At 31.4% G+C, this 23,835-nt stretch overlaps 1 protein-coding gene across 1 annotated transcript in view; it reads left to right on the top strand.

Moving 5' to 3' along the window:
• The first annotated feature begins 3,784 nt into the window (after positions 1 to 3,784).
• Positions 3,785 to 23,835, top strand: part of LOC111710248 (cytosolic 10-formyltetrahydrofolate dehydrogenase) — a 46,312-nt gene continuing 26,261 nt past the window's right edge. Inside the window, exons 1-19 of the mRNA XM_023484312.1 lie at positions 3,785 to 3,891; positions 6,020 to 6,144; positions 7,384 to 7,470; positions 10,353 to 10,427; positions 10,955 to 11,048; positions 12,166 to 12,241; positions 13,118 to 13,223; positions 14,785 to 14,862; positions 15,114 to 15,242; positions 16,948 to 17,003; positions 17,773 to 17,830; positions 17,889 to 18,092; positions 18,182 to 18,238; positions 18,351 to 18,414; positions 19,020 to 19,162; positions 21,013 to 21,075; positions 21,243 to 21,351; positions 21,787 to 21,875; positions 22,903 to 22,978. Coding sequence (XP_023340080.1) covers positions 6,028 to 6,144; positions 7,384 to 7,470; positions 10,353 to 10,427; positions 10,955 to 11,048; positions 12,166 to 12,241; positions 13,118 to 13,223; positions 14,785 to 14,862; positions 15,114 to 15,242; positions 16,948 to 17,003; positions 17,773 to 17,830; positions 17,889 to 18,092; positions 18,182 to 18,238; positions 18,351 to 18,414; positions 19,020 to 19,162; positions 21,013 to 21,075; positions 21,243 to 21,351; positions 21,787 to 21,875; positions 22,903 to 22,978 — 1,681 coding nt within the window. The 5' untranslated portion in view covers positions 3,785 to 3,891; positions 6,020 to 6,027. The remainder of the gene's footprint in view (positions 3,892 to 6,019; positions 6,145 to 7,383; positions 7,471 to 10,352; positions 10,428 to 10,954; positions 11,049 to 12,165; positions 12,242 to 13,117; positions 13,224 to 14,784; positions 14,863 to 15,113; positions 15,243 to 16,947; positions 17,004 to 17,772; positions 17,831 to 17,888; positions 18,093 to 18,181; positions 18,239 to 18,350; positions 18,415 to 19,019; positions 19,163 to 21,012; positions 21,076 to 21,242; positions 21,352 to 21,786; positions 21,876 to 22,902; positions 22,979 to 23,835) is intronic.

Below are 23,835 nucleotides of genomic sequence, written 5' to 3'. Positions count from 1 at the left end.
TGATAAATTGAGTTTCCTTTTGATCCAGTAGATTATTCATTTAGAATTAAACCAATTATATTTATACATAGACTGTAGAAGATAGAAGGTTCCAGAAATAAAATAATAATTGTAAAGTTAAAACCTGAAGGATGGAAAGGCTTTTGGCCACAGTAAACTTTACAGAATGAGCAAGTAAAATTTCACTGGTACAACTTTGTGACCCCGTAACTCATCTAGTTTTCTTTTATGCGCAAGTGCGAGAAAAGAAAACTTATTATAAATTAAAAACATTTTGTCCGTCTTAATAAATGGGAGTTATCGAGAAGGACATTTTTAAAGATTTGAATTTTACATACAATTTAATTCCTAATTTTCGTGTGAACCTGTAGTGTTTTGCTTTACGCTATAGTTTTTGAGAATGTCATCTCATCTCTTTTTTCTGCATTTTTTTAATCCATTTAAATCCATTCAAATGTTCACATAACCTTCATAAAATATCTGAAAAATATCAAATTTATATCATGAAAGTTTTTGTGTTCATAAAAACTGTTATGAATCTATTTAGAATTGTGAGCACACATACCTTCAAGTATTCAATCTGCATAAATCCTTCTTATATTTTAAAATATGTCAGAATTTTGGTGAAATAAATCTTTCTGCAGAGGCCAGAGGGCTAGTTTCTAAACCTACAAATTAAACTAGGTTTTTAAGAGATTAATAGAAAAAAATTCTGTGCTCAAAGATTGGTTTAATATATTCTAAGGTTAAGATGCATGATATGTTTGCGAATTACTACTTTGTTCTCCCAGTATACCGCTTTATTTTCCCTGTATTCCACTTTATTTTCCCTGTATACCACTTTATTCTCCCAGTATACCACTTTATTATCCCGGCTGACCAATTTATTGTCCCAGATGGCCACTTTATTGACCCAGCTGACCCCCTTATTATCCTGGATATATGGTCACTTTTTTTCCTGGCTGACCAATTTGTTGTCACGGCAGACCACCTTGTTGTCCTGGCCGATCCATTTATGTGAAGTTTTAATTAATAAATGTCTAAATGTGGTTCCATCCAAAATATTGTAATAGAATAATATTTTACTTATTTTCTTTATTTTGACATTACAAAGGTTTACAGAATTTTAAAATATGTTTTGATCTCTGAAAAGATGACAAGAGTTTTTGTTCTTTATACATCAATCCTTTTACGGATATTGCAGATTTAAAATAAAATCTATTTCTTTCTTCTTCACTGCACTGTTTAGAATCTTTAAAAATCTATCAACGTAATAACCTTTAGCTAATTCGAGTTATTTTTCATACCAAAGAGTTTTATGTCGTAGTTAAAATATTTCCGAAGAAAGGGCTTAGATGCATCTAATATATTTCTAAATAAGTCTTCAACAAACTGTTCAGATTTAACTATAATACAAAAATGCTAATTGATCTTAGAATTAAGTTTTACTTCAAATCATGAAAACTGTTAAAGGGAGTATAGACGTAATTTAAAGTGGCCCTCCAGTTACAGAGTAGTCTGTCCAATTCACTAGAATACCCTTTAAAGATTTTAACGATCAAAGATTACAAAGTCATTATTTTATCCACAAGTTCATGTAACATGCTACTCATATATGTTATTTTATCCCCAAATGCTTGTAACATGCCAATCATATATGTTATTTTATCCACAAGTGCTTGTAACATGCCACTCATATATGTTATTTTATCCACAAGTACAATTGTAACACCCCACTCTATAAGGAATATTATGCAATTTTAGGATAAATAATATTCCGGTGCCCTTTCATAGAATTTTTAGGTGCATTTTGTCAATTATAAACTTTTTGTTTTCTCATGTTTTAGTTTATGTAATGTGACTTATAACGTGACAACTGCAGTAAGCCTTTTAGTTGCTAAGCCAGCTCAAATCCAGTTTATTCGAACCCGATTTTCTGCGTTCAATTTTTATAAAAAACTACGCAGTAAATATGCTTGGAGAAAAAACAAAATTATCAAGTTAAACCTGTTTTTTAAAAGAAATGTAAGTTCACATTTCACATAAAATGAATTCATCAAAAAGCCATTAACAATTTTCCGTGATTTAAAATATTTTTTTTTCTTTCTTTTTATTCCCAAAAGATAAGTTTCTCTTCCCTTCCTTTATAGCAGAGATTCTTAATTGAAATTACTGCACTAATAATTCCGGTTTCAAATCCTGTTTTCCGACAAGCCCCCTAGAAACCGATTCACAAGCCTTCAAATCCTTCAAATTCACAGACCTTTAAATTTACAGATCTAACCTTGAATTAATAATAATGTTTAGATTTAGACAAATATACATTCTCACTATCAAATAACCTAAAATATATATATTCTGTAAAGAAACCCTAAAATCTAAGATACAATAACGTGCTGGTGCGTCCTAATTACATGTTGGTGCGTCTTTAAAGATTTAATTACGTGTTGGTGCGTCCTTTATGATATAATTAAGTGTTGGTGCGTTCTTTAAGATATGATTACATGTTGGCGCGTTCTTTAAGATATAATTACGTGTCGGTGCGATCTTTATGATATAATTACGCGTTGGTGCGTTCTTTAAGATATAATTACGTGTTGGTGCGTCCTTTATGATATAATTAAGTGTTGGTGCGTTCTTTAAGATATGATTACATGTTGGCGCGTTCTTTAAGATATAATTACGTGTCGGTGCGATCTTTATGATATAATTACGTGTTGGTGCGTTTTTAAGATATAATTACGTGTTGGTGCGTTCTTTAATTAATATAATTAAGTGTGGTGCGTCCTTTAAGATATAAGTACGTGTTAGTGCGTTCTTTATGATATAATTACGTGTAGGTGTGTTCTTTATGATATAATTACGTGTGGTGCGTCCTTTAAGATATAATTACGTGTTGGTGCGTTCTTTATGATTTAATTATGTGTTGGTGTGTTCTTTATGATATAATTACGTGTTGGTGCGTTCTTTAAGATAAAATTACGTGTTATTTAAGTCCTTTAAGTTATAATTACGAGTTGGTGCGTTCTTTATGATATAATTACGTGTTGGTGCGATCTTTATGATATAGTTATGTGTTGGTGCGTTCTTTATGATATAATTACGTGTTGGTGTGTTCTTTAAGATATAATTACGTGTGGTGCGTCCTTTAAGATATAATTACGTGTTGGTGCGTTCTTTATGATATAATTACATGTTGGTGCGTTCTTTAAGATATAATTACGTGTTGGTGCGTACTTTATGATATAATTACGTGTTGGTGCGAATTCTTTAAGATATGATTATGTGTTGGTGCGTTCTTTAAGATATAATTACGTGTGGTGCGTCCTCTACGTGTTGGTGCGTTTATTATGATATAATTACGTGTTCGTGCGTTCTTTATGATATAATTACGGGTGATGCGTCCCTGATGATATAATTACGCGTTAGTGCGCCCTTTAAGGGACTAAAAGCGCACGAAGTTTCAAGTGTCTCTCCATGCAGAGAAAACAATTCATAATCTTGTCTGATCTTGAATAAATTATGATATCAATGTTTATAAGTTTATCTTTAACTGTGGTTTCTCCACAAAGGGAAAATTGCCCATTTATACAGCAGAAAATATGTAGGAAATGATCATAACATTATACGCTTTCAAACCTGTAAAAACGACATAATCTTCCACATTATTGACCAGAAAAAGGGTACCGCTGTGAATATCTTAGATTGGAAGGTCACTAGAAATTACGCTTACCCTTTAAGAACGTAGTGACCATGGTAAATCGTCCCCTACTCCCAAACCTGTCCTGTAGGAATTCACAATCACAACATTGGGCAGTCGTCTTGAGACACAAACAGATAGAGAGTGATTTCAAACAAATTTCATTATTCGCCATTTTCAGTCAAAATAAGGTAATTATTAACTATTTCACGATTTTGCTTTTTTATGAAAATATCCTTTTTTGTATCCAAAAATTTATAATTTTCTATAATGGCTTCTTAATGAAAATAACTGATTTCTGCCTCAGATTCAAGTAATGAAAACATAAAAAAAAAACGAAAATGTCTTCCCAATTGCTGATTGGCTAAAGATTAAAAAGGTGCTGTTGTGAATCGGGCATGCGACTCATTCAATATAAGAGGGGGGTGTGAGGGGTAAATAATAGTGTAAATATTCTAGATTTCAAAATAGACGGAGGATCGATTACTTACCTCCCCCCCCCCTTAAATGAAAAAGAGAGTAATCACTAATCAACAATTTACTGACTTAATAAAATATAACGACGGTATCGTTCGAATGTTTGCCTTACAGTTTAAAATTAGAAGTTCTTAATGCATAAATAAGTAAAACATGAAACAACGAAATCCTTTCACATTCCTTAACCCCATAAAGGCTGGGGGTGGGGAGGGGGGGTCTGAATTTATGTGTAAACTGGGGTGGGGAGTCCCTCGCCCTCCCTCCCTAGAAAAAGGTCTTAGCGTGAAGGTTTAGGGGGAAATAGCCTGTTCATAGTCCAATTTTTAAAAGTCCGCTAATTGAATAATAACCCAGCCAATTTTAATTGTTCGGGAGCTTCTGCTGCGGAGGATTAAAACAATGCCAGAAAAAAGGTCGGAAAAATGCTTAGGTTTTCACAAATATCAAGATGAAACACTTGTTCTAAAATAGTACCATTTTCAAGGGCTTTATAAAAGTGTAGTTCATAAAAATTTAGTTTAAATAAGAAAAAAAGGCTTTTTTTTTACATTCACCGGCTTTTTAATGTATGAAATGTATGTCTACAAGGCTGCTAGGGCGCTTCTGCCCATCTTCCATTTACATTGTGAACATATTCTCTTTGTGTACATTTTACAGCAAAAACCTAAAAAATTTCGCGGATTTAAAAAAAAGTTCGTGGATTTAAAAAAAATATAATTTTGATGAAGGCAAATTTTTGAAAATTCGATCATTCCTAAACCTTCCATGGGATCACGCGAGGTCCCACAAAAAATTTGGGTCCGATCGGTTCAGCCGTTTTGACGTCTATTGGATACAAAAGGACAGACAGACAAACAAACAGACAGACAAGCAAAGTACATATATATATAGATAGATGTTGTGTCATATTTATCAATATTAAAACTTGAAAATTCAAATATAAGTTCAATCTAATTTTTTCCGACTTTTATAGTATAGAGAATTGAACTCAACTTAGATTTCTGCAAGGAAATTTTTTATGAATCGGATTATTTTAATTTATTTTGAGGATTTTTAAAAATCATTTTCAGGTTTTCTGTGTTTTTTTTCCCCTACGATAGTATCGTAAATGTTGCATGGTATTTCCGACATGGTGCAGAAAATAAATAAAATGAAGTTAAACATGTTCCTTAATCTGATGCCGTTAAACTAATCTCACATCTTTGAGATAACATTTTATGGTTCTTGATCTATCGATGATTTTAGTCTGCACACTGAAAAGGAACAGTTTAAAGGCTGGAGTTAATCTTCTTATTGATTTGAATAAGTAACAGAGCGAGAAGCAGTAAGTTAAACCGGTTCAACCAGTTCTCTTGTGTGCTGGGTAAACCTAAAGAGAAGTGGTTCAATTTTATTTACGTAGTTCAACCTCTTCTGCTATTCATGAAATCTGTTGTCAGTTCAGCTTATTTAGTTCCTTTAAAAAATACCATCGCTATTTGTACTTGGTTCAAGGTTGGTTAGTACAAGGTTGTATACTGGTTAGAAATCTAGAATCTAGATGAACTCTAATGTACTATAAATGTCGTCTTCATAGCAATGGACACTCAAAATCCTAATATGACGTAACTGATTATTGGCGGAAGATAAAGTGACAATGTGGCTGGCGAGAGGGGGGGCGGATTTTCTCCACTTATTACAGCTGACATCGGACAAGTGGGGAAAATCCTTTCTTCCTCTCGCCAGCCACGTTGTTACTTCAACGGCCTGATTTGGTCCGATCCGAGGAAAATGTTACAATTCATTTAGTCTGTTCTTGTTTCATAAAAAATAAGGTAAAATTAAATGTTTTGATTATTCTAGGTTTGAAAATGAAGATTGCAATTATCGGACAGTCTCCCTTTGCTACGGAAGTTTACCGTAGTATATTACGGAATGGCCATCAGATTGTCGGAATATTCACTGTCCTGGATAAAAACGGAAAGCAGGTAAAAGATTTCATACTGATTAAAACTGCTATGAAAAATTGCTTCAATTTTAAAGACTGAGTCCACTTTGAAGTGTCGCAAGGCCTAGGTCTTAGATTTTACCCGGCCCACCATTCGCTTTTATATAATCCATGCATACATGTACAATTAGAACAAAAAGCACTTGTGTTTAGCTTGACTTTTGAAAAAGTAATTAAAAGCAAACATTTTCATTAATGTTTGCATGGGATCTTGCAATTGTTGGATCACTGTAATTATTATTAAACATAATATTTCTAACCTATGCTTTCAACCCTGAGCTATAAATCTTCGTGTTAAATTTCCTTAATCTCGATATTACTGTGGTTGCTTTTGATTTTCTGCTTAATCCTCTCTTTGGATATCTCTACTCTGAGAACTCTCATTGGTTTAAAATAATGGCTTCTGATTGGTTTTCCGGTCTTTACGCTAACGACACTCTGATTTGTTAATGTTAGACACTCTCCTAAATATTAAATAATAAATAAATTAATAATCTGCAATTCATTTTAACAAAATGAGATCAGCATTGATCTTGAGATTCCCACAATACAAGAGTTTCCAGCTCTGATAACATTCTGTAAAGTTAAAATTGTTAAACATGGAGAGTAGTTGAAAATACTTTCCTCTCTGAAGTGATATTTTACTTAATTTTTAGGTAAACCTTAACTATAAGGAATGTTTTAACCTTACCCCTTTAAGTGATGACAATTCATAATCATTCTTTTCTAAATCATTGAATTTGCTCTGCAACTTTCTTCGGCTTCACTGCTTTTCAACTTATGTAAAGTTCAAAAGAATAGACGAGCAAGACAATGGTCGAAATGTGTAATAATCAGATATCACCTTAATCAGTTATCATGTTATATATGTTTTAATTGTATTGTTAGTAATCGTTGATTAATAACCTCAATCAATGTGAAACATAATAGATACGTAAAGATTTAATACGATATCTTCGTCGGAGTATACATTACACAAATTTTAGTTGTTTTCTGTCAAAAAATTCAGAAGGTTTGTAATTGGTTGTAGTTTTCTGTAAAAGTGCGAATTTGTTCTGCAAAGAGAAGGAAAGCATTGGGCAGCATTTAGCACATTGCTTTAAGAAAAACGACTATATTTTCTTCAATGATGCTCAGAAGGTGTAAGAATAATTATTAAGGGTCACATAAAATTACGTCTAGAGTTCCTTTCAGCATACCTTTTTACATTTTGTTCTAGGATAGCGTAGCGCTGGCTGGAGATCTTGACGGTATTCCAGTTTTTAAATTCAAATCCTGGCGATCTAGGGGGGAAGCTATTCCACAGGTAACGGTGTCCAGACCATACTATGTTTTCAGAATAACTTCTATATAATAAAACAAGACATACGCATATGTATATATGTATATGTTGCGTATAGCCGCCAAACGGCTGGACTGGCTGGGCTGATTTTTTTTGTGGACACTCATGGGTGGCCGGGGGGTGTCATAGGCTAAACAAATCGATTTTATTTTCAAACATTTTTTTCAATTTTGTTTTCCCACGGGAAACGCCGGGCCCTTTGGCTTGTATTATATATATTCTATATTATCGTAAAACTAAAATGATGATACTTCAGAAATTACTTTACATATTTTGTTTAGTCATATTATCCTTACTTACTGGTAGGGTTGTTAATCGTTTTTGAAAACGATCGTTAAACGATCGTTTTTTTGTTTCGTTTTCAAAAACGATCGTTTCGTTTTCGGGAAAAAACGATCGTTTTTAAAAACGTTTTGAACTTTTAGAAAACGAATAGCGATCGTTTTTTATACGATTGTTTTTTAAAAAACGATCGTTTTAAAAAAAAATTTTATTGACAATTATGTTAACGATCGTTAACGAAGGAACGAATTTTATAAAAACGATCGTTTTTAAAAACGCGCGTTTTGAAAAACGATCGTTTTAAAAACGACCATTTGTAAAAAACGAACTTTTAAAAAAAACGATCGTTTTTAAAAACGATCGTTTCTAAAAACGATCGTTTCGTTTTCGATTTTTCGTCGTCGTTTTCATAACGAAACGATCGTTTTTCTGAAAAATGAAAACGTTAACAACCCTACTTACTGGCAGCTAGAGCAAGTGGTATAGGTACACCCTTAAACCATATACATTATCCTCCTCTAAACAGATTGATTTATCAGTTGTGGGTAAACCTGTATCTTGTAAACACGATTTCCCTTTAAAATACAAAATGTGTATGTGCAATTCGTTTCCTTATGTCAAAGGCTTTCCAAAAAGCTAAATTTTATCAAAATCTGACAAGTGGAAGTGGGTCAAAACAAAGATTTAGTTTGCTACAGGAAAAAGCAGTCATTCAGGCAGTGTACCTGAGGACTCAGGCAGTTAGTATTAAAGCCCAGTTTTAGGCCTAAAGGGAGGGCTTTGGGTATGTAGAAAAAGTCAGAAAATTTCAACAGCCTCAGACCAATACTTTTTGAGTTATGTAAAAAAACTACAGGGGGGGTCAAATTGACCCCCCCGGGGCCCCCAGCAGGAATAGGGTTAAGAAAGAGCATTATCAATTCTAATAATTCTTTAAAATCAAAGACTTTTTCTAATGTCTAATATTGTGCATATTTTGTCCTTTTCATTTTTTTTTTATTATTCGTTGGTTCAAAAACAAAGCGCAAATTATTTTGTTTTATAACTCCAGAAAAGAATTTAATATTTGCACATTTTTATTTCTTAATTGTAGAACAAATATTAGAAAATTCCTTTCATTGCATTGTATTTTAATATTTACATACATAATTGCATAATTATGATTATTAAATTATTTAATTAATTTATGTATGGAAACAAAGCCTCCAACAAGTAATACCAAAAATAGATTACTTACTGAGCATGTCCTATGCACAATTACCTTTTTGTAATCGTGGTTTTTAAGTAAAAAGTGTCTTGCGGATTTATTGCTATAGAAACAATTGGGAAAAATTGTCATAATTTAACACTTATCAAGTTGGAAAGGCGACAATATCTTCCACATTATTTCACCAGAGTTTCAGTTGAAGTAAATATTTGCATTTACTGATAGCACCGATAGAAGGATTTATAACTCTAATTTGATACTATTTCTATTAGTTCAGAATAGACAACAAACACATGGCTGAACCCTGATTGGATCAGGCGCTAATAGACTCGGCATACAGGAGTGATTTATAATAAAACAGTTTACTGGGTACAGTTGTGAATCGTATATGTCAATCAATAAATAAAAATTCTCTTCAAATTACGTTTATACAGACCCAATAAAACATTCTTTCACAAAGATACCCCGCCCCCCCCCAAAAAAAAAAAAGTAAATTTTTGCAAGTTTCCTTTATAAGAACGAAAATTGAGATTATTAATTAAGAACATGGCAGTTTTAAACCACGAATTTAAATAACTATGTCTCATCTAAAATCTTAAGTCTCTTCCTGTCTAGGACACCCTGTATAATATTTAATATGTAGAAGTAGTTTTTCATAAATTTCATATTTGAACCTGGCCCCATACAACTCCCTCAGGAGAATCCTAATTATCCACTGGAGGTTTATTTTCTAGTCTCAAATATACACTTTAAATAATTAGATCTACTCCACACTACAAAAGAATGTAACATTTATAGGACATCACCAAGTACCCCCTCGTGCTCTCTAGGTTTGATTTTACGTTCAAGTATGAGAAAAGCAAAATCATTCGGTTATCATATTATTTTATTATTCTAAACATGGTTGTTGTTTACAATCACACCAAACTAAGCTTGTATAGGCTTAAAATAGGCCGTGTAAGCTGTTAAAAGTCTGGCTGCGGCATCAAAGATGAAACCGGGTCGCAATAGCTGATAAGAACTCGGGTCGGTAGATGCCGCTAAGAATCCAGTACAAACATTCGGTCCGGTTCGAATTCAAATTGACCATAGTCCACCGTGCAGTAGCGTTTTAATCAAATATTTGTCAGAATGTACCATGTGTTACAATGCAATTGATAACGAACCGTATACCGGTTCATTGGAGGAATCAGACTGACTTTAAACCATCGGTACCATCTCCAAAGTTTAAGCAGCGCTAGGACAAATTGTACAGAATACAAATCAAGTCAAAAAAAAGTAAAATGGCAAATATCATAATAATTTCGAGTGTTGGAGCAGTATAAAAGTGTTTGGGCTAATATTATAATAATTTCAGGTGTTGGAGCAGTATAAAAGTGTTGGAGCTGAGCTGAATGTGATGCCCTACTGCTCCCAATTTATTCCTCTAGAGGTATAGATTTCAAAACATGTTATGGGCGCTATGGGGTGTAATGAGGTGTAATATTTTTTTTTAATATTTCGTAAAGATACTGTGAACGCCCAAGTTATCCTCTATTTATAAAGTGGCATGTTTAATTCACAACAATACCTTTGGGACATTTCATCTAAGTAAAACTGATATTGAGTTTGTGCAACAAACTTTAATCTTTTAATCCCTATACCTATGCAACCCAATGCCGATTCAAAGTATGAATTCTAAATAGGAAAGGTATATGGATCAGAAAAACTTGAGTTTGTATGAATTCTGTTTATAGACCAAATGCTTTTAAATTTGAAATATAAGATTAACACTATCAGGTTGCAAAGATATAGGAATTAGATAAATTAATTTGTAGATAAGATTTTTTTATTTCTGCGGATAATCTAGTCAGCGAATTGTCATGTTCGCGCTATTATTCCTTATATTGCGAATGTAAACACTATTCCAGTCCTGTTACTATACATTTGTAATTTTTTATGACAATTATTTCTGTTTAGGTTGTGAACTTCCCCGAGCATAAGAGTATTTGCTATCATCCTTCAATCCTACCTCGACATAGGGGGGCTAGTGCTATATCCTGGACTCTTATAGGTATTATATTACACATCTCAGGGGCATATAATCCTCCCTCGACATAGGGGGGCTAGTGCTATATCCTGGACTCTTATAGGTATTATATTACACTTCGCAGGGACATATAATACTACCTCGACACAGAGGGGTTTGTGCTATATCCTGGACTCTTATAGGTACAGGGGGTACCAATAATTCCAATAAATATTAGAATTATAAGAGACGGGGCTTGACAATGGTCTTGGATTTTCGATAGTCGATAAATGATAAACATTGCATTATAAATAATTTGTTCGCTTGTCAGATTTTTGAAAGTTGTATTATCAAAATTAATGGATTTAACAAGCATTTGAACAATTTTGTTGATATTTAATAAATTTAATCTGAACAGATTTCTCACTTTCTCCGTCATTAATTATGATGAAAAAATGGTAGACCACCTTTTGGAATTCCTGTAGGGGGTAGGTAGTTATATGTCAATGGTTTTAACCGGGATACTACTAAATTGTAATCACAAAATATCCTGCGCGGAACAAAGACGATTTAGAAGTCGTTACTCAATTCCTATGCTTATTGGGACACCGTGTATTGGTTCAAAAGTGAAGGTTTGCTGACAATATACCCAAAATATACCCAAAATATACCCAAAATATACCCAAAATTGCCATGATTAGAGGTAAATAAAACAGGAGGGAAGAGAACTATAGAGACGGGCATAGTTTTCATTGAACTATCAATATTTTTGAGAACGATTTAAAATCGTTTGAACGAACTAAAAAAACAATCGTTTTTTTTACTGAACGCAAGAATGTTCCAAAAGAGTTGGGGAAAAGCTGTCGTTTCATACTGAACGAACGGTTTCAGGAAAAAAACTAAGGATACTTTAAAAAAGGAACAAAATAAATTTTGTTTCGAACGATTGAAAAAAACGGATCGAAATGGGTCGTTCACGAATGATGAACTGACGAAATGAAAAAAAGTTGAAGGTGTCCATCTCTACTGGAAGGTTCACTATATTCTACTCTGACATATATAAATATATATATTTATACATCTTCTTAAAATAAGTTTAGGACATTTTCTGTTGTTTATTTAATATAGATATATAAATATTTATATTTATATTTATGTATAGAGGGAGATACAACTGGAGGGTTTACTATATTCTACCCTGATGAAGGTCTTGATACTGGGAATATACTTCTAACCAGGTGACAATCCAAACATATTTCATATTAATATTTTTTTAAAACTTTTTTATAAAAGATAAATTATTACAGTATTCCAATATTTCCATTGTTAAACCAAGAAATATAAAATGGTTGCTGCTAGGTCTCTTTTGAACCGACGTTGAAAAAAAATCTAGCAAAGCCAACTCATTAGTTTGTTACAGGAATTTTTCACTTAATAAGAAACACAATACCCTATTTTTTAGTGAAGTAAATGAAGTAGCAGTTTTCCAGAATTCCTGAATTTTGTGTTTTAAAACTTTTATAGATTTTCAAATTTTAATTTTCAAATTTTAATTTTAATTTTAATTTTTAAATATTTTTGATCATGATGCGGATCTTTAAATCCCTTGAAAAATCCTTTGATAAATCCCTTGAACAATCTTTTTACCAATGCCTTGAACATTCCCTCGATCAATCTTTTGAACAATCCCTGGAACAATGTCTTGAACAATACCTTGAAAAATCCTTTAAATAGTCCCTTGATCAGTTCCTTGAACAATCCCCTGAACAATCCCTTAAACAATCCCTTGAACAATCCCTTGAACAATCCCTTGAACAGTCTCTTAAACAAACCCTTGATTATTCACTTGAACAATACCTTGAACAATCCCTAAATCAATCTCTTGAACAATAATCCCTTGAACAATCCCATGGACAATCCCTTAAGCAATCCCTTAATCAATACCTTGAACAATCCCTTGATCAATCACATGGAGAATCCCTTAAACAATCCCTTATCTAATCCCTTGAACGAATAATGAAAAAGATCTGATTTTTATGTTTGCTTTTATTACCATTAGTTCTATCAACTATACAATTTCTTTGTTGTACATTTAATTGTAAAATGTACTGCAGGGAGTGTGCTGTGACTGTGAATGATACAGTAGATACCCTGTACAACAGATTTATGTACCCGGAAGGAATCAAGGCAATGGCAGAAGCAGTACAAATGATTGCAGAGGTACATTAAAAACAAAAACAAGGAAGATGGTCTTTATATTCAACAAAAGTTTTCCATGATGAATGAGAATATATTATTCTTCTGCAAAAAAAAATTATCTTTTTTTCGAAATACGATAATACTAAAATCATCTTTAAACGTATAATTTTTTTAATTGCATAAATGGTCTTAGCATTGTAAGACTGGCAAATATATTTCCAGTTTCATTCTTCTTTTACTGAAAAAGTTTATAGTAAACATGTATTCTCATTCTTTAAAGATTCAAATTATTAAGAGTGCATTTTTGAAATTTAAATATTCCACCCCTTGATATATCGCAATGGAAGGTTTTTTTTAACATTGAAACATTCCATTAAGTTATTTCAATTATTCAAACGTTTTAGGTTGTTGCAAGAATCCTTTTATAGTCAACTACATTATTTAAACATTGTGTCAGTTGTTTAAAAGATTTGGAATCATTCATTCAACGGAGTAACTGGGGGATGACGCCCCCCCCCCTCTCTCAGTCCCTATTACTCTAAGAGTATAGCCAGGGAGTAAGGAATAGAAGTGAGATATAACTGACGCGGTTCGCCCTACCATATGATTATACATTCTTTACAGACGAAGTACTCCATTTGAAAAAGAGGTTTTTAAAGGTCGTCTTTTAATTTTTTTAAATGTAGTTACTTTACCATAATAAATAAAAACAATCTTATTTAATATGAAAATACGTTTGTATTGCTAATAATTTTGCATCTTTAAAAATGAATTTATTTGGCGATGTTCAGCATACTTTTTTCCCTGTTAAATGTATTCATTGACCTTTTCTGAACACATGTACGTGGTAATTGTGCATAAGACGACATTTAAATATTTCTTATTCAAATGGAGTACTTCGTCTGTATAAAGCATGTATAATCATATGGTAGGGCGAACCGCGTCAGTAATATCTCACTTCTATTCCTTACTCCCTGGGGTTAGCCTATGGCTGGGCCCGTTTAGACTATTTTCAAGCCGTTCGTTAACGGTTGATCAAAAGCTTTTAAAAAGCAACTTTTCAGGTCGCTGTTCATTAACGATCTATATTATATAAACGGCGTTAACGGAAAATATTTTAGAAATGGTGACAGTGACATCTGTTAACAATTATTCAATGTAAAAATAGCAAATTTAAAAACAACATTCAAAAACTTAAAACACGTAATAAAACATCAATTTGCATAAAATTGATTTTTTGCAATTTTCTTTAAGTTTAAGTTTTTCGTAATTTTAAGTAGACAAATTAACTAAAGTCGCCGTTATTTTAGAACACAACCGTTTTTTTTACTAATCTTTAATTTGTTAAAATAACAGTTTTTCTTTTCATTAGGTCAACCCATTAGACTGGATCCAGGTTGCTATGCAAAATTGTAACAATTTTTAAGACTGGATCGACATTAAAGTGTCACAACGCCTTTGTCTTTTATTTTACCCCTCTAACCAAATAATACTTTGTGTAACCATTTACATTTTAGAACTATAAAGCACTAGTTTTTAACTTTAGTTTTACAGACAAAACTCTTAATTGTATACTATGTAGGGTAGAGCACCAAACATAAAGCAGTGTGAGGTCGGGGCTACCTATGATGCATTTCTTAACAAATCAGAGTTATGTCAGGTATAACTTATAACACATTAAAAACAAACAAGAAATAAAACTAAAAAAAGATGTAAATAAAACTTTTGTTTCTTTACTCAAACTCGTAATTGTTAATGTTAACTTAATAGCTGATTTTCGAGTTACACTGGTTTAACTTATTGGCCGAAAAAACAACACTTATTTCAATTTGCTTGAATTTCGTAGTCCTTTTGCACAGTTTTATGAGTCGCACTGTATAATATTACTATTTCTAACCATCGTATCTGCAGGTGAAGTTTGACCAGCCCGCGAAGCAAATCCACAATTTTATTCGTGGACTGGACTCCAGTCCTGGAGCCTGGGCTACACTGGACTCCAAGCAAACTAAACTCTTCAATTCTAAACTCTGGCATTTACAGGTTGTGTAGAATATTTATAAATTGAAAGATATTATGTCCATTTCTGCACCCAACTGCTGAAACGCACCAGATGGAGAAGAACAGGAGAGGGCTTTTGTTACCAATTCCATTTTTCTGCATTTCCTGAAGGTCATTTTTTCTCCCACATAAGAAATTGAGCCTTTGACACAAACTCAAAGTTTCTAATCCCTATCACATTGCAACCGAATCTAAGGAATTAAGGATTAGAAAATTTAAGGTTGTGACAAAGACTGAAAGAATTGAATTGAGAGAAGATATTCTGAAGTCATCCTTTTAGATGGAGGAAAACAAGTCTTTATGTTCTTTACAACTTTCTTTACTTGATAGTTTTACACACGTTGAAACTTTATTTTATTTTTAAACCAATATTTAGCCAATATCCCACAGATGTACAGACGAGAAACTCTAGAGAGAGTAAAGTTGAACGAAACTGCGGTTTATAATATTTACGTAGATTTTAGTTTATATAATATTTACGTAGATTTTAATATAATGAATCATAAAACAAAGAGAGACTACAATAAACTAGAAAATATTTCTTGACAAAATATTGATATAAAAACTTCCAGAAACCTGGTTTCCAATACTTGGTTTCATAACGATACTCTGTCTTAAGTTTCAGGCTCAGAGTAGACTCTTATCTATAAAATACAATAGATACATAATTCATGTACAGTGAGAATCAGAAAACACTGGAGTTATCGTAATCTTCTTTTCTTTTTAATTTTGAATTCTTGTTTTTGAGATTGTATTTTACAACAATTCAAACTTAATTATTCTTCAAAATTTTTAGAGATTTAACAGTTGCAACTGTTCTTAAAAATGTGGCATGAGTTGGGAACTTGTGGATATCGAGTTCACTGCTTGATCTCCATATTTTGTTAATCTGCAGATTAATTTGATCTTTATTTAATATCCCGCATGGTAATCGTATACCCAGTCCGGGGTTTGAATAAGCGATCTGGTTTATATGAGTATATCCAACACAAAAGTTCCCAGCTCAGAGATCAAGCATCATGATCTCGATATCCGCAATTCAAACGATATAACTTATACATAAATTGTAAATTATTATTTCGTTAGCGACATTTAGTAAAAGGAAAAACAAAGATAACATTCATACCCCATTTTCTGGTTCTCAGTGTACTCTGCTTAGGGTTTGGGGGAAATCGTTTCGCGAAAATTTCGCTTTAATCTGTTTAGAGAAAAAATGCGAAATTTTTGCGAAATAAGAAGTTCGAAAATTTCGCGAAAATTTCATTTTAAAAAAATGCGAAAATTTCACGAACAAAATTCTTTTAGTCAAAATTTCCTTCATCAACAATTTATTACAGTAAAGGAAGAGAAATTATTAATTATGGTACAATAAAACTTCTAATGCTGAGCCCTCAGAGCAGAGAATTCCATAAGTTTTTTTGCGAAATATTTTTTTCGCTTTTTTTCGATTATTTAATTTTTGCGTAAAAATGCTAAATTTCGCAAACCAATTTACGAATTACAAACAAAAAATTTCGCATTTATTGCTTTTTTCGCTTTCGTTCGATAGAAACAGACTTACTGTGCTGTTTTTTTCTCTAAATTCATATTGCTAAGCTTCAATTTAATTATTTAAACCTTTTTCTGTAAAAAACGCATTGTGACATTTTCTGAAAAATATAAAAAAGTTAACAGTCCCTTTAATTAGGTTGAAGATGGTGTAAAGGTGAACCTTGATGGTGCAGCAGATGCTAGGATTACAAGGTAAATTGAAGATGGTGTAAAGGTGAACCTTGATGGTGCAGCAGATGCTAGGATTACAAGGTAAATTGAAAATGATATTGTTAAGCCATCCATTAGATAACAAGTGCTGGCGCTTCGTGTCAGACAATTTTGTCAATTTTAATTTTATTTTATTTAATAGTTTTTTTTTCATTGATACTTGATGGTAATTTAGTGGAATTTAGTTTAGATGGGTTCTATAAATGTAAGGTCATCATAGTATCTTTCTTTTTTAAATCTTTTTAAATCTAGACATCACCAACCCAGCACATCCTTGGACTGATGATAATGACATTATTATTGAATTATATATCCTGAAGTGTCAATCTGTATTTTTTCCAAGTTTGGTTGAGATTGTTCAATAACTGTTTTAAACTATTTTGGGGTCACGCACAGTACCACAAAGATTAAGACCTCTTTAAGATTTGACAATTTAAAGGTTGGACATTGCCCACCCATATTACTATGTATGAAATCCCTTCTACATTTAAATAACGGTGGAACTAGCAACACAATTACTGCAGCGGGGAACTGAATTAATTATTATTTTTGTAGATATGTTTTTATTTATTACATTTACAATCACTTCTTTCCAATAAATTGACACCATGAAAATTTTTTGCTAGAATGATAATGGTGTAAAGTAAAGAAAAATATTACTATTTGGTCATAACATTTTAAGTCATTACTCTATTTTTCAACAATTTACAGGCCACAGACCATGAAACCAAATTGTTATAATTTTGTACAGGGATGGTCTCATGATACAAGGAACGGATAAAAAGTGGCTTCTTGTCAAAATGCTTCAGGTAAAGTTTTCAAAAAATAAAATAAAAAGGAAAATATTCTAAAATGTTTGATTTACAGATAGAGGGTAAGTTCCGAAAAGCAGAGACCTATGGTCAAGAGTCTGGAGAAGAGGAGGTGATTCAACCGTCTGATGAGGAGGCCGCCATTTTGGAGAAAATCCGCGGTGTTTGGTCGGCCATCTTGAAAACAGATGTTTTAGCTGACACAGATTTCTTCGGAGCCGGAGCTGGTTCAATGGATGTTGTAAGACTTGTGGAAGAGGTATGGGATAAAATTTATAACAATAGTAGGTAATTTGGATAAAAAAAATTCTAGGAATTCATGTTAAATAATTTTTTGTTGATATTTAGGTTAAAGAGGTGTCAGGTGTTGGAGTTGTGAACGAAGAGGTGTTTATGGCTACTAAGGAAAATATCAAAATTAAAACCTTTTTTTTATATGTTAACCTTTTTAGTTAGAGGCACGTTTTGGTATTGTAATTCATTTAATTATCTGGCTCAAATTTGAATATTTGCGAAGTTTTCGGAATTTTGCAACCTCGTAGTTCTCAAGCTTAGAGGAGGAGGAGGGAAGAAATTACAAGGTATATATCTTACAGAGAAATTATATTGAAATTATTTAAAAAAGATTAATATGATAAAATATTTTGATGAAATATCTTATAATGTGATTAAAGACAAAAGGTGCCAATATTCTATACTTTATCAATATTATCAGACTGGATACTGAACACAAAGCTATCTAACGAAAAGAATAAAATTCTTGTATTTAATTTTTTTTCTTAATATATACTAATAAAGAAGACTTGAGAGACTTGTGTAATATTCCTATTTTTTCTGAATTATTATAATTTTTAATGTTTATATAAGATACACAAGTATATATTGTGTACTATGTATAAAGTAAACCTTTATATTACTAAGCAGCATACACTAATAGTAATATTGTGTACTATGTACTATTTCTCTATGTGTACTATGCACTTATTACTAAACCAAGATATTTCTAATCGAGTGCACAAGTATTTATTGTGTACTATGTACTAAACCTAGACATTTTTGAGTAATGTACAATAGTATGCATTATGTGCTATGTACTATGTAGTATGTACTAAACCTCAATATTTCTGAGTAAAGTACATAAGTATATATTGTGTACTTTGTACTAAACCTCTATATTTGTGAGTAGAGTACCCAACTATGAAGATGAGCATAAACAAGATGGAGATCAGTTTCCCCACCCAGCTCTTTATTGACGGGGAGTTCTGCAATGCTACAAATAACAAGAAGCTTAGATCTATTAATCCTCATGACGAGTCTCTTATTTGTGAGGTATTGATTGCTCAAAATTATTTCATTTTGTTATCTACAATCCTTTAAACTGTCCATAAATGATAATTATTATATTATTATTATTGTTATTATTTTTTTTTTATTTTTTTTTATTTATAATTATTATTTATATCATCAGATATACAAATATTATATAATTATTATTATTTCTTACTATTATTATTACTTATCAGTATTAATTGTATGTAATTTATAGTGTTTGTTAGCGATATATATATATCTATAGTGTTCGTTAGCAATATATATCTATAGTGTTCGTTAGCGATATATATCTAGTGTTCGTTAGCAATATATATCTGTAGTGTTCGTTAACGATATATATCTATATTGTTCGTTAGCGATATACACTATAGTGTTCGTTAACGATATATATATCTATAGTGTTCGTTAACGATATATATCTATATTGTTCGATAGCTATATATCAATAGTGTTCTAAAGCTATATATCTATAGTGTTCGTTAATGATATATATCTATAGTGTTTGTTAGCGATATATATCTATAGTGTTCGTTAACGATATATTTTCATATAATTGTCGTAACTTTCAGTTTATTGTTGCATCAACAATGTATTTAGCCCCGATGGCGGTCTGGGCTCTCCAAGATGGGGGGTTTTCAGATCCTCCCTTCTTCTTATCTTATCTTATCTCATCTTATCTTATTTATATCAACAGAAACAACAAAGGCCAAAACATGTTTGCATTTTTATTTCCGTAAAATCAAAAACATGATTGAACATCTGCGATCCTCGGTCTTTTCCAATTTCCAGAATTGATTTTAATATTTTAATATTTCGTTTCAATTATTGAAGAAAATGGATAAATTGTGCAGATTTTATGAAAGGCTGGAATTATGGTAAAATTTTCCCACGCTATTTTTCCCTAGATCATTAATAATTTTCGTTTCTTTCTTTAAGTACACTCCTCACCTTGAAACAATAATTTTTATTTAGGGAAAAATAAAATTATGGTTAGACATGTTTTTTTTCTGAATACAGAGGATTCTCTTTTTGAAGAAACTAAATTTCTTTTTATTTCGAACTAAAACATTTCATAAGAGTTTAAAACTAATCTATTCTGTCTTCTTCGGGAACCACAGATTTAAGATTAAGTAAAGTGTGACTCATAAACCTATGGAATAATAAGATCATTGTTAGATTTAAATTATAGGTTTAAATTGGATCTATAAAAAACATGTCTCACAGCAAAGAGAACTCTGTGCATAGTACAGATCCATTTTACTTATGAAGATGATTTTAAAGCAACTGGTTAAAATATTTTTTTTTACTCAATCGTCTTCCTTTACCATAGATTAGTGGGTTCCAAGTATAAACGTTTACAATGTTTTTGATGGCAAAATTTAAAAGTGAAAATAATGATTTTTTTCATCTTAAACCTCCTTCTTAATGAAACAAAAAATACTTAATAGCTTTAGGGGAAAAAACAATCTTTTTAAGAACTAGAAAAAAAATAGCATATATTTAACGAATATGCGAATTATCAATTATTTTTAGTACAATCTCTTTCAGCAGTAAAGCTGTTTTAAAGTAGTTGGATGATTTGAAAAAATATTTTCTTAAATTTCATCAGCATTTATTCTTGCAACGTTGTTATTTTAACCTTAATTTTTTTTCTAGCTTAGCTACGTTTCATGAATAAGTATCTCATTCTTTTTAACTTACATTCTTAATTCTCAGATTTCCTTGCCTCCTATTGGTTTTAACAAACCTTGTCAAATTTCCTGTCATCCTATTGGTTGAAACAAACCTTGTCAGATTTCCTTTCAGCCTATCAGATTTCCTGTGTTCCTATCGGTTCATTTTTTTAGGTTGAGTGTGCTTCAGCTGGAGATGTTGATCGTGCCTGTAAAGCAGCATATAGAGCCTTCAAGGTAAAAAAACACCAATCACTGTTTGCAATTCTTTTTGATCCTTTATTCTCATCTTTACAGCACTTTTAAAAAAGTTTTCTTTGTTTACATTTTGCAAAGTGTGGCATTTGATTTAAATTAACAAGAAAAACAAGTTGATCTTCTGGTAAACTTTTAAATTTGCACAGGACGGGGACTGGGGTAGAATGAATGCTCGGGACCGGGGGAGTCTCCTCATGAAGTTGGCAGACCTCATGGAGGAACACAAAGAGGAGCTCGCCACCATAGAGAGTATAGGTACTTTTAGTTGTCCATTGTTTATTGTTTTAGTCAATTTTTGATAAAAATTTTCCACATTTCAAAAATGTATTTTGATCAAGTTTGCTTTATTGAACTTTGCAATATTTTTTCCTCAGTGTCAAAATTTGGCGGAAGGCAAGAAAAGAAAATGTTTAGAATAAACAATTTTGACGTTTTTGAAATTCTCAGATTTTTGTTGAACCTTTTAAAAGTTCAAAAACGAACAAACATTGTACACATCACGACACTAGGTGTTCTTGTAAGATATGAATTCGCATTCTCTACAAATAAATTTCCTGTGCCTTGTTTAAAGTATTATCAGCTTACTTTTCTGGTTTATGTCTCTCTTGACCGTTTACTTCAAGACTTTCAAATTCGAAAAAATTATGAGAAACTATCTCTTATAAGTGTTTATTTGAACACCCTGTTCAGACTCCGGTGCTGTTTACACCTTGGCTCTGAAAACTCATGTCGGTATGTCCATTGATACCTGGAGATATTTTGCTGGATGGTGCGACAAGGTAAATTTCAAGTTTGAGTATTTATTAAAAAAAAAAAAAAATACGAAAGGGGGCTGTAAGCATAATTTCAAAGTGACATTATTCATTATTGACACCTAGAAAACTACAATATTTTCAACATTATTGAAACCTAGAAAACTACAACATTTTCAACATTATTGAAGCCTAGAAAACTACTATATTTTCAACATTATTGAAACCTAGAAAACTACAATATTTTCAACATTATTGAAACCTAGAAAACTACTATATTTTCAACATTATTGAAACCTAGAAAACTACAATATTTTCAACATTATTGAAACCTAGAAAACTACAATATTTTCAACATTATTGAAACCTAGAAAATTACAATATTTTCAACAGTATTGACACCTAGAAAACTACAATATTTTCAACATTATTGAAACCTAGAAAACTACTATATTTTCAACATTATTGAAACCTAGAAAACTACAATATTTTCAACATTATTGAAACCTAGAAAACTACAACATTTTTAACATTATTGAAACCTAGAAATCTACAATATTTTCAACATTATTGAAACCTAGAAAACTACAATATTTTTAACATTATTGACACCTAGAAAACTACAATATTTACAACATTATTGAAACCTAGAAAACTACTATATTTTCAACATTATTGAAACCTAGAAAACTACAATATTTTTAACATTATTGACACCTAGAAAACTACAATATTTTCAACATTATTGAAACCTAGAAAACTACAATATTTTTAACATTATTGAAACCTAGAAAACAACAATATTTTCAACATTATTGAAACCTAGAAAACTACAATATTTTCAACATTATTGATCAGGCAAAGGTGTCCATCATGGGTATTTCTTCTCATTAATGATTTTTCCCTGAAAGTGCAAGAAACTTAAAGTTCTTTTTTTCCCCTTTTATTTTGGTGTAATTTGGTTGTACCTTGTCGTTGGTCTTCTGTTCTTTTAAATGAAAAAGATAAAAAATTCAAGTTTTTGCATATTTATATGTTGAACTTTTTGTTTAAGATTGAGGGCAGTACAATTCCCATCAATAATGCTCGGCCCAACAGAAACTTGTGTATAACTAAGAAGGAACCAATAGGTAAACTATACAGACATTGTCGTAAACATCAATACAATGAAGACGACTTTCAACTTTTTTTCTACCAAGCTTTCAAAAAGCATGAATACACATAGATATGGAAACAAAAAGAAGTTGACGGTTTACAGCTTCTCTCTGTTTTCTTGTAATTTGAAAAAAACTTGTTAGAAATCAATACTTAGACCAAAAAATCGTCTTTATTGTATTGATATAAATGCCGACCAATATACCTGAAACCCCATACCATTGTATACTAACATATTGCTCTGCATACTCAGCAATACTCACAAAACTTCAGCCATTTTTTTTGTAAACAACATTTCCTCCAGTCAAATGCTTTTTTCAAGTCTAAAATCATATCATGTTCAAAATTGGCCTAAATGAAGATATTTATTATACAGTGTCCTAATACCCAGGAATACCGACTTCAAAACTTTAATTTGTTTATTTGTTAAATTTGAAATAATTGTTCAAATCTGATTATATTATGTATATATATTTTTGTAATTTTTGCAATTTTTTTATAAATGAATATATATTTTTTTTTCTTAAATAAGGACATGTTTAAAAACTAAATAGTTAATCTTGAAAAAATTAAAATCCCAATTTGAATTTAATTATTCTACACTTTCTAAAAATAGCACTTACAGCGGATTATAATTGAATTAAGTACACTCAAGTGTATTTAAATTTGCAAAGGAAAACATAAAACTTTCACAGAAATCTAAAATATGCTGTATATGTATCATCTCCCCTAATCTAGGAGTATATAGTCAATATAACCCCTAATTTAGTAGTATGTGGTCTATAAACCCCCTAATCTAGGAGTTTGTTTGTCTATGTACACCCTAATCTAG

The sequence above is a fragment of the Eurytemora carolleeae genome, unplaced genomic scaffold, assembly GCF_000591075.1.
Source record: "Eurytemora carolleeae unplaced genomic scaffold, Eaff_2.0 scaffold1044, whole genome shotgun sequence".
NCBI lineage: Eukaryota > Metazoa > Arthropoda > Copepoda > Calanoida > Temoridae > Eurytemora > Eurytemora carolleeae.
The sequence above is the reverse complement of the archived record's forward strand: the minus strand, read 5'-3'. Positions and strand labels throughout refer to the sequence as shown.